At 31.3% G+C, this 11,525-nt stretch overlaps 1 protein-coding gene across 1 annotated transcript; it reads right to left on the bottom strand.

Moving 5' to 3' along the window:
* Window positions 1-49: 49 nt before the first annotated feature.
* LOC127745009 (uncharacterized) lies at window positions 50-1,415 on the bottom strand. Its single transcript, XM_052257970.1, has 4 exons — window positions 1,225-1,415; window positions 985-1,114; window positions 682-870; window positions 50-160 (listed from the first exon to the last, which is right to left on the bottom strand). Exons 1-4 carry the CDS (start codon window positions 1,413-1,415, stop codon window positions 50-52), a joined length of 621 nt encoding a protein of 206 aa, XP_052113930.1.
* Between the last annotated feature and the right edge of the window lie 10,110 nt (window positions 1,416-11,525).

Genomic DNA, 11,525 nt, shown 5'->3' on the forward strand with positions numbered 1-11,525 from the left:
AACCACTACACTCATCCATCCTTTCAACAGCCTCAACAATATTTTTACATTATCCAAAGGCATTCCGAAACTTTTTCCTAATAGTGAGAGGCTGATGATTCCCAAATAAATTGGAACCTTGCGAAGATGAAATTCTTGCATAAAAATTATGGTTAACAGTCTACACAGAACACAGCAAAATATAAGAATAAGAAATGCACATGTCAAAGAAAAATGAGTTGAGAAAAGAATCAGGTATAATCAAACTTTGAAGACTATTAAAACAAATAGTAAACAAATAAAGAAAAAAATTGATTCTATATATATGTATGCATATATCTATTACTATTTATATAGTTTGCTAACAGATAAAGAGTCAAAGTCCATTAGGTCAAGAACTACCCAACAATTCCAGTTGAGAACAGAAATCAGTGAAACCTGACCCACTAGAGGACTCGAGCTCGACAAACATTGAATGCTTGCATTGGACTAAAACTAAACTGGATTATTAAATTTGAAGGGAAAATGAGGAACAAAAGAATCTAGATCAAATTTTTAAATTGAACAATAGAGGAATAACATCAGTAACTCTTAACACATGACACATGAAAAACACAAAAAATAATATATCAAATTGAGGTTGACTTGATTAGAAACAAAGTGGACTAACTCAACATTAGATTTACATAATAATGTTATCACCTGTTGTTGATTATCATGGGTGGAGTCCTCCAAAAACCTCACAATATCAATATCATCACATATTGCACGAACAACATGAAGAGATTTATTCAAATCATATCCAATGGGTCTAGGATCCACTATGAAGACAATTTTCTTGTTCATCAACTGAGAAATCATGGTATTCGGAATAGTGTAATCATCCGTTGACTAAGAAAAAGAAAAAGAAAAGAATAGGTACATTAGCAAAATTCACATACCTGAACCATAAACAGTCAACTGAAAACAAGGACAATTAAATTAAATTAAAAACAAAATGATTACTTGGGACGAATTTCCTTGGTCCATCAAAAAATCTAAGCAACTCTTTTTCAGTATTTGCATCACCTCATCATCCTCAAGTATGAGAATATTGCTCCCATTTGAATGGGAAACAATAATTTTGATGCGATACCTAAATAATGTAAACAAAAGAAAAAATATACACTAAGAGACAGTTGTAGAAGATGAAATTAAGCAAAAAGAAAAAATGGTACCAAGAACTCCAAGAGATAAAATAGATACCTTCTTATGACATCAAAACACTCAACTTTACACAGATAACAATAAAATAAATTTCCAACATGAGAAACAGGTGCATTACACAAACAGCAATAGTACCACCACTTCTGATGTTTCGGCACATCAATAATTTCACCGATCAAAATACAAATCTGATCCTGTAGAGAAACAGTAATTGGCATATTATGATGCATGTTTTATCATACAAGATATGTTAAGACACAGTTCAGACGATTGAGAACATAAACATAAATACTAACATTTCTTGATGCAGAAGAATATATTTTAGCACAAAGAATGTCAGCAAGCATCTCTTTAATGCTATGCAGTTGTATTGGAACACCAGATATGAGTTGGTTGTCATAACTTCTAAGCTGTCCACACTGGCAGAAGTCTTCAACTATTGGGCTAAAGGCCGAATCAGAACTAACATCCTTAAAATTTGGAAGCAAAGCATGAATTACAAAAAGGTTGCAAACTTTGTAAATTATGAGTAAAAATCATACTGGCATGTAAAGGAAACCATTCAAATCAACAGCCAAAGAATTAGAAAGTGGGAATCAATAAACTATATCCAAAAAATTATTCCTCCAATTAATCAATTAATTAATATTAATATATAACACAAAGAAAGAGTACTAACATTGATGCACTGATCAGACTCAAGTTTGTTGAAGAAAGATGCATCAGTAATCACATTGATGATTTTAAAGGTACCGCAATAACCGCGAGTGTTAATCCTCTTTGCTTGAACTTTGAAAATGATCTCTTTTCTAATGAGTTGATGAAAAAACTGTGGACAGTATTGGTGCTCAATTTTCTATCATAGAAATTGAAAAGTGATCACTAATTAATGGACGAAATTGAAGAATAAAAATAGTTATTGATATAGTATACGGAAATAAAATTTAAGAGAATTAATCATACCTCCTGTTCATCTTCTAACAACAAAAACACATCAGAACAGGTTCTCCCTAATAGCTTAGTGGCTGCACTGTCTAACAAGACAAACATTCCACAAGAAGTCCCATCTTCAACAAGTATCTTAATCCTATAACTATAACCAAGAAAATAAATATCAGATTAATCTTTCTGTGAGTCTCACAAGAAGCTGATATCTGAAGCTTATTTATATTATTGAATCAGAACAGATGAAAGAAAATTTTTAAATTACAGCATGGATTTACTTGATCATAAAATGCTGGACCTCTCTGCCACAGAGCTGACAATGAAACACATTATCATCACCTACAATTGGATGACCACAAATACAAGAAAAGACCCATCACTCTGGATCTTCAACAATCTCTTTAATTTTTTCAACCACAAAGAATTGTCCATTCTATTAAAACAAAAATTTTATGAATTGAATAGACAAAGCACATCCACAATATGAGAAAATCAATTAACATCACAGAGAGAGAGAGAGAGAGAGAGAGAGAGAGAATGAAAGAGTAAGAATGTGAGTGAGTGAGCATTAGAGACAGAGACAGAATCAGCAAGTGAACAATAGAGAGAGAGAGAATGAGCAAGTGAGCGATGAAGAGAAAGGCAGAATTTTTCAGTTCATTGTGACAAAATTGAGTAAAAATTTAATGGAACTAACTGATTGAGAAAATTCACAGTTTCCTGCATATCAGGGTTGATTGAAACCCGAGAAACATTGATCACATTTTGGAGGCTAACTTTATCTACAAATCACAAAACACAATAAGAAAGAATTAATTCGTAAAGAAACAATTAATTCGTAAACAAAAATATATAAACAAATCAAGCTCAGACATGTGTCCAACATGGACCACTTTTCACCTCCAATGATTTTGATCTTGAAAGATTGCAAAATAAGAACTGGTGGTCTCTGATACTTTTGCAAACTACTGATGTCTATAAGAGTAGAAGAGTCACCAACAAGACTGCAGGGTATTTTCTTCCTGGGTAATCATTATAATAAATGGAATACAACAATAGAACAATTCAGGAGCAATAAAAAGAAATGAAAAAGTGGCATAACATAATTTAAAAATAGAATGAAAAACAGAAAGCCAAAGGATACCCATCAGCAAAAACCACAAGCACAATAACTTTCAATATCTTTCCATTACACTCAACATCCATTTTCCTCTTCAATCCGCACAGCATTCCAACAAAATCTGTTTATTCAAATTATACCAGAAAAGATTAAACTGCCGGATACAATACCACAAGACATTTCATTTAGCTGTTAATAACCTTGCTTCAAAAGACTTTTATTTTCGGTGAATTTTGAAAAAACGAAACTTACCTATTAAGTACTCATAACCAGTGCGCTTTTGAAAAATCTCGTCCATGGAGGTTAAACTTAAACCAGGATTAGGTATGACTTTATTCGGAGCTGCAACAACAGAAGTACTACACTTGAAAAGGATCCGGAATCGATGTCTTGTAACCCTAACCAATCCACCATTAGGTATCACTTTGAAGTCGGAAATAATGCACACATGTCCTTCTTTTAACTGATGAACAAAAGTTGTGATCAAATCATCCTCAACAGTTGCTTGGACCTTATTGTGCTGGAAATTAAAAAAGAGGGAAAAAATAATCTGACCATTTCTAAATATCATACCATGAAATACTACATACTAAAACTGATCACAATCAGAATTTTAAAATACACAATTTAGTTAAGCAAAAACTGAGCTTTTGATAACACATACACAGTCACACACACACACAGACACACACACACACACAGACACACACACACACACACAGTCACACACACACACACAAACACACACAGTCACACACACACACACCAACAAACACACACATACTCACCTGCTTATCCATCAAGATTACATGTAAAAGTTTCTGCATATTTTCATTAGCAATGAAAGTATCTTCCCAAATGGTCAAGATCTTAGCTTCAATACTCCAAGTTTCCTTCCATGGAGAGATTTTGTGAAGAGGATCAATACTAACACTCATCTTATCGATTAATAAATAGTAAAGATGAAAGAACATGCATGAAAAAAAAAATTAAAGAACCAAAAATGGGCAAAAGAAAACAATGTGGGATATGAGATTTATCTCAACAGAAAGGAATGCAAGGGAAAAAAGACAAGTAAGGAGCAACTGATAGCTCTTGAAAAATCTCCACAATACTGTATTACTTCAGTACTACTTATACCAGAGGAATGAGCAAGTTTCTAAAGCAAAGCTTGTAGAATATGTTTCTCTTAGACTCCTTGGCTAGATTGATTGATTGATTGACATATGACAGTCAATGTGTCCATAGCTAATTAAATTAGATATACTCATACCTCTATATTATATAGATATGTCATATCAGCCCATCTATGAATCTACTACCCCAAACAATGATTCTACTGATCATAATGAGAGTTGGTAAATGTGTTAGGTAAGAATACATTCAAAACAGCAGATGAGTGGGAAAAAAAAGTTTAGATAAAAATTAAAAAAAATCTCAAACTGAAGCCAACATTCATGAAACATATATGATTAATGAGCAAGTTTGTAAGGCAAAGCTTGTAGAATACGTTTCTGTTGGACTCCTTGGCTAGATTGATTGATTGATTGACATATGACATTCAATGTGTCCATAGGTAATTAAATTAGATATACTCATACCTCTATATAATATAGATATGTCATATCAACCTATCTATGAATTTATATACATCTATCTATCTATCTATAAATCTATAAAGAAACCATACCTACTGATTGATCCTATCTTTGACTATATAATAATACTATTCCCAATAAGTATGACTGGTGAAATAGAAGATATCTCAACTTATTGGCAATCAAAAACATAGATTGCATTATTGAAACTGAAAATTGATAATCAACTCTTGAGCCCAATCATTAAATCAAGAAGACAACAATAAGAAACCAAGAAGATTAACTCAGATAAAGAACAGCAAAAATATTTTATCCAAACAAATCAATTAAACCTAGAAAATGAAACCAAAGTAGCACTGAATTAGAGGATGTACAAAATTAACTAACAGATCCAAAGTACAACCATGAATAATTAATCACATCAAGCGCAAAAATAACACAACAAAAAACCCTCTCCAAACTTCAAAATAAAATGAACAAAAAATTTTACTGCCTCATGGTCATGCGGATGATTGAAACTGCAGCGAGAACCATAGCCACAGAATTCAGTCCTCAAATAGTAGATACAATGAGACTTATCAAGCCTTTGGCAAACCCATCAGCAATAGAAGAAGGTGCCTCAACATTGCAAAGGAGCTAATTTTTTTCATTTTTAGAAAATCCATGATAAACATTAGATTCTGCGGGAAACCCATTAATCAGTTTGGGGAATAATAACCCATGACAAATGTTAGGTAATGTGCTTCAAGCCTTGTGACAAGTATAAAAACTTATTTTTGGGATAATTGGAAGAGAGAGAAGCCCCTGATTTTTAAAAAGGAATTTGATTAAATACATAAAAAAACTGAGGAAATATATATTTTAAAATAACAATTAAATTTAACCTTAACTTGAATACATTTAAAAATGGTAATGAAAACCATTTTATTAACCAGTATATATATTTTTTTCAACAATTATCATTTTTTTATACTGATTAATAATTAATTAATGATTGCACTGATTTATTTGAAACTGGTAAAATAAACACAAATTTTTTTGTTGTAATTAAAAAGGAATTTGATTAAATATATAAATATCATAGTTATATCCACATTAGAATTCAGAAGAGACTAACATTGTATTACAAATCAAACAACAATTTAAATTAGTATCTGAACATATTAAATTAAAAAGCATGAAGATCCTGCACAACAACAACTTATAGTAGTATCCTAACATATTAAACTAAAAGGCATCTAGATCCTCCACAGCGTCATGATCACTTCCACATTGGCTTAAAGCGTCTTCAACTTCAGGCAAAGAATCAACCAAAACACGAATCTGAAAAAAAAGTTTAAATCCTCTCAGTTATTGATATTTTTAAATACTAATAATCGAACAACTTATAAAAACCATAAAACCAAACCTTATGATCATTCATCTCAGAAACAGCCTCAAAAACATTAATAACAGAGGCATCATCCCAAATTTGTTGAACAATATACACAGATCGATTCATCTCATAACCCACAGGCCTAGCATCAACCATGAATACAACTTTTTTGTGCAAAAGATTTGAAATTAGTTTCAATGGAACAACTTTGCAATAAGATCCCTAAAAACGAAAAATAAAAAAAAACAAAATAGTTAAAATATAGCATAATAATAGGTTACGTATTTCTTAGGAATGTCAAAACATACAAACTAACTATATCTATATCTATATATCTATATAACTATATACTAATTAAAACCACAGCAGGATGAGAACCTGATTCAACTCTGGGTGACTATCCAAGAACCTCGAGCATTTAATCTTTATTAGTTGCACAACCTCACGATCTTTAAGAACAAATATATTGTTCCCATTGGCATGAGACACTACAATCTTCAAGCAGAATCTTAAAAACCAGTAGAAAACAAGAAAATTTTGAGTTAAGTTTGGAATAATAATTAGTTACGAAAACAGAGGAAAACAGAATAAAACTAAAGAAGAAAACACCTTGGGACAGCATCAATACATTGAAGCTGACATAGATCACATGATAAAGTTTGTTTATTAGCCGACACAAGAGAACCACACAAACAAGTTGAGAACCACCACTTATGTTTCTTGAAAACAGATGATATAGTTCCCAAAATAAAAACGAAACCACCCTGCCAGCACACAAAAAATTAATATAGCATTTCAAACTTCAAATAATTTACAAAACTATCAATTACTAAGTTTTCAGCATATGATATAACAAGAATAATAAAAAAGAAAAGACAAGGAGATCTTATCACAAATGAGAATAAATAATATACGTTCTCAACATCAGAATAGCAGCGATTGGGTGAAATCAGATCAGTAATAATATCTTCAATAGTTTCTGATTGAATAGAATTATCACACACTACTTGAGTCTTGTAATCTTCCGCAGTTGCGTACTGCAAATAGGCATCATAGATTGGTGCAAAAATCGGATCGTGAAGCCTTGCTTGGGATAATTTACTTAGAATAAGTATCGAATGCATTGATCAAGAAAAAAGAGGAATGCATCAAGATGTTGTAACATAGGGTCAGAAATCATACATTCACATAATCATGGATTGCAGCTGCTTCCAGATTATTACTAAACACATTTACAACTTTAAAGGACCCGGAGTAATCTGGATCAACTCCAGAAAGAATTTCAACCTTGAAAACTTTCTCCTCTCCAACAACAACACCAAACATTTCTGGAGAATATGACCGACAGACCTTCGGAATTTAATATAAAAGAATCAATACAGTTGAACACAAAAAATAAAATTAACAAACACTGAATGAGGTTCAATATGAAAAAGTTCATACTGCAAGCACACTAGGATCAACAGGAAATTCTTCATCTACCCCGAGAAATGCTTCAAAACACGTTTTTCCAAGTAGTTTTGTTGCCACATTATCAAGCAAAACAAACAAAACAGCACACCCACGATGATGAATCTTTACACGAATCCTATATCTAAGACAATTAAGAAACAAGAATTATAACTAAAATCAAGAAATTAAATCTGGTTAAAAACACATAGAGTGAAGCATAACAAAGAACTAACCAAAAATCTATAAAATTAATAATCAATCTATAAAACAGTAGATTTACATATGAACCTTACTTGACTAACACATGTTCAACACATGAACCACAAGCATCACAAAGGTAGAGATCCTCATGGTCAACAACGGCATGACCACACACGCATGAGTAGTACCACCAATTTGGTTCATCCATAACTTCATTAATTGTCCCAATAACAAAGTAATGAGCACCCTATAAAATTTTAAAGACAATGATATAAACCCAACATACATGTTTAAGAAGTTGAAGTTTAAGTATTAAATAGACTCTTTGGTAATCTAAAATAGTACCCCGTTATCTAAATGAATATCTTGAATATCACAGATTTCTTTGGGATTGAAATAATCACCATCAACTTTAGAAATTAAGTATCCAAGATCATTGGTCACAAGTCTTGAGAATCCATAACTGGATACACTAAATCTACAAAAAAAATATACAATAACTAATCTTCATGAGACAAAACATATACATGAATACCAACAAAATAAGCACAGCAGCTTAAACCTTTACAATAATTATTTCACAACTAACCTGCTTAGGAACTCAACAGACTCACGAATGTCGGGATTAATAAATAACCTAGAGACATTGATCACATTTTGTAGAACTACTCCACCTGCATCAAAGAATCTTACTCTATTAACCTCAAACCATATTTAACTTAAAAGGTAATCAAAGAATCTTACTCTATTAACCTCAAACCATATTTAACATAAAAGGTCAAAAATCAGAAAAGTAGATATTAGATAAAAAATTCGCTGAATATGCCTGAAACTAACCTTCAATTGCTTTGATTTTAAAAGACTCGAGCACAATCAACGGAGATCTTGGATATTTTTGTAATTTATCATACTCCAAGAGATCACAAGCATCTCCAAAGACATTGCATTGGACCTTTTTGCTGAAGAAATAAATTTCAAAAGATGAAAAGAATCTAAGTATATATTTATTATTATAAACATAAATGCTCAAACAAAAATAAATTGAATCAATAGAGCATAACTACTGATATACGAAAGAGTAAGGGACATATTACCCATGAGTGAAAACTTCTAGCACAACTACTTTGATCAGCTTCCCATATGATGCTACATCTCTTTCTTTTCGAACACCAGTAATGATCCCAACAAAGTCTAATAATTACATTGAAACATTTACAAATTTGAATTACAAACCAGACTTGTTAAAACATAATACTATGACAATAAAAAGGTAGAGCAAGAAACTTGTACAAACCAATAAGGAAATTGTGCTCGGTTGTCATTTGATCAATTTCATCTATTGATCTCAAACACAAACCGGAATGCGGAATCCTTGGAGATACCACAGAAACAACTGAGGTCTTGTATTGGAACAAAAGTCTGAAACGATGAGTGGTCACTCTGTTCATACCAGTGTTTGGTACAACTGTAAAATAGTTCATCAAATACAGATCCCCTTCATGTAAAGAGGAAGCAAACTTTGATATAAGCTGATCTCTAATGGTTGCTTGGATCTTGTGTAACTGGATTTGAAAAAAAATCGTTCATATTTTGAATTTATTAACATATTTAGCTATCCAAACAGCATAAAAACAATTGATTAAAAAACTAAAACAACAAAAACAAATCACTTTGCAACCAACAATAAAAATTCCGTTCTGCATATTTAAAAACAAAAAAAGTTTCCAACAACTTAAGGAAATACAAACATAAAATAAGACTTACCTTCTCATCCATTAAGACCATATGCAACAGATTTTGAGAAGCATCCAAACCAGGATTCTTGTGGTACCACAACTTCACAACTTTAACATGCACTTTCCATGATTCTCTCCAGGGAGTGATTTTCTCCACCAGATCAACACGGTTATTCATTCCCAACATATATAGGTTAAGAACACCAAAAAGAGAAGATATACAGAGAAAATTTCACCACTAAGATGAGAAGATAAACAGATATGTTGGAGTTATAAACTCCCAAAGTTAAGAAACACTAAAGCTTACAATGAAAGCTTCACATATGGGGCAGAGATAGACTAATAGGCATATATAGATTGATATCCCTACACACATCATTTAGGAAGATATCACAAGTAACCAAATACACATCGGAAAAGAGCAAAAAAAAAATATGGGAAGAAGCCTGTTACAAATTACCAAATACCTACCACATATAGTTGATTTGACAATTCACAATAAAGCAGAAACAGGATTTCATGAGCCTAGTATACCTAACACCACACTTAACTTCAGTCCAATACCAGAAACAAAATTATATAAAATATAATCAGCAGAACCCCCAAGAACAAAAAATTCAACAAAAACACCAAAACCACAAACAAAGAAGAGAACCATTGACTTAGGAAAAAAAGTTACAATCACCATGATTAAATCAGAAACCAAACAAGTGAAGAATAAAAGATGGATAAAGGAAACAGTAACAATTAACAGGAAAAAAATTGAAAGTGGAGAACGAAACCAGAAAGATTGAAAAGGAGGAGAATGGAACCATAGAACACAAATACCTCTTGAGCCGTAGTGGCGACATCTGCTATCCAAACAGAGAAATGGAGAAGGAGCATGGTGTATGATCAGAAGAGAGAGACAGAGGAACCCTGGTGGTGGAGAAAGAACACACGCAACGAAGAGAAGAACACCCTGGCAGTGGAATCCATTGGAATCGCAGATATACAAATACCTTATCTGCATGTGACCAAAACCCACTAGAGAAGCATAAACTTCAGCCCGGCGAGACGCTACGGAGATGGTGCGATGGATGGAATGAGCTTCGCGATGAAGAAGAGAACTGTCGAGCTGAAGTGGAAGCGTGTTTTAGGACTTTAATTAGGGTTATGGTTAAATTGAGAGGATTATATTAATAAAATCAAAATTCTGGAACCAAAAATTTTTAGATTAGTAGTACAAAAAAATATTGATCATTTTAGATATTTAATTTTTGAATTTTAATAAAAGTTAATATAAAAAAATAATTTGAATTGATTTCTTTTAGAAATAAAATCTGGTTTATCTATCAAAAAAGATATATTTTAACTAACACAAGAAAAAAACAAAATTAATTGAAATTTGGATAAATTAACTAAATGATGTTAAGAGATGGTAAGAAAAAATTTAGATATAACATTATAAAAAAATTATTATTAATAATATATTTATTATCTAAATATATATGTTAAAAATAGTTAAAATAAATTAAAATTGTATAAATAGAATATAATTTAGATTTTTATCAAATTTTTGTATGATAAATTAAAATCATTTTTGCACTGGTATCATGTGACTATTTCTTTGTATAAAAACATAAATAATTAGTTTTCATTAATAAAATTATGATATTTTATTTTCATCAATATATTAACAATACAGTTTTTTTCAACTTATTTGGAAAAAAAATACCAAATTTACAGAAATAAATAATGAAGTTTTTTAACAAATTTTAATACCATGAAAACCACATAATAAATTAAGAACAGAGTATCTTTTAAATGAGCATAACAATTATCTGCTTATAGAATGTACCATATTTATATACAACATTTGATTATATTATATATAAATCAAAGGTTAATATAAAAGAACAACATTGATAGAC

Source organism: Arachis duranensis, chromosome 2 (genome assembly GCF_000817695.3).
Source record: "Arachis duranensis cultivar V14167 chromosome 2, aradu.V14167.gnm2.J7QH, whole genome shotgun sequence".
NCBI classification, from domain to species: Eukaryota; Viridiplantae; Streptophyta; class Magnoliopsida; order Fabales; family Fabaceae; genus Arachis; species Arachis duranensis.

What these genes read in the sequence shown, in the direction of transcription:
- LOC127745009 (XM_052257970.1), bottom strand. Translation starts at nt 1,415, where the DNA reads ATGCATCATAATATGCCAATTACTGTTTCTCTACAGGATCAGATTTGT. An exon ending in TGTTTTGATGTCATAAGAAG is followed by an intron (nt 1,115 to 1,224) that starts GTATCTATTTTA and finishes TACATTATTTAG; the next exon opens with GTATCGCATCAAAATTATTG. An exon ending in ACCAAGGAAATTCGTCCCAA is followed by an intron (nt 871 to 984) that starts GTAATCATTTTG and finishes TCTTTTTCTTAG; the next exon opens with TCAACGGATGATTACACTAT.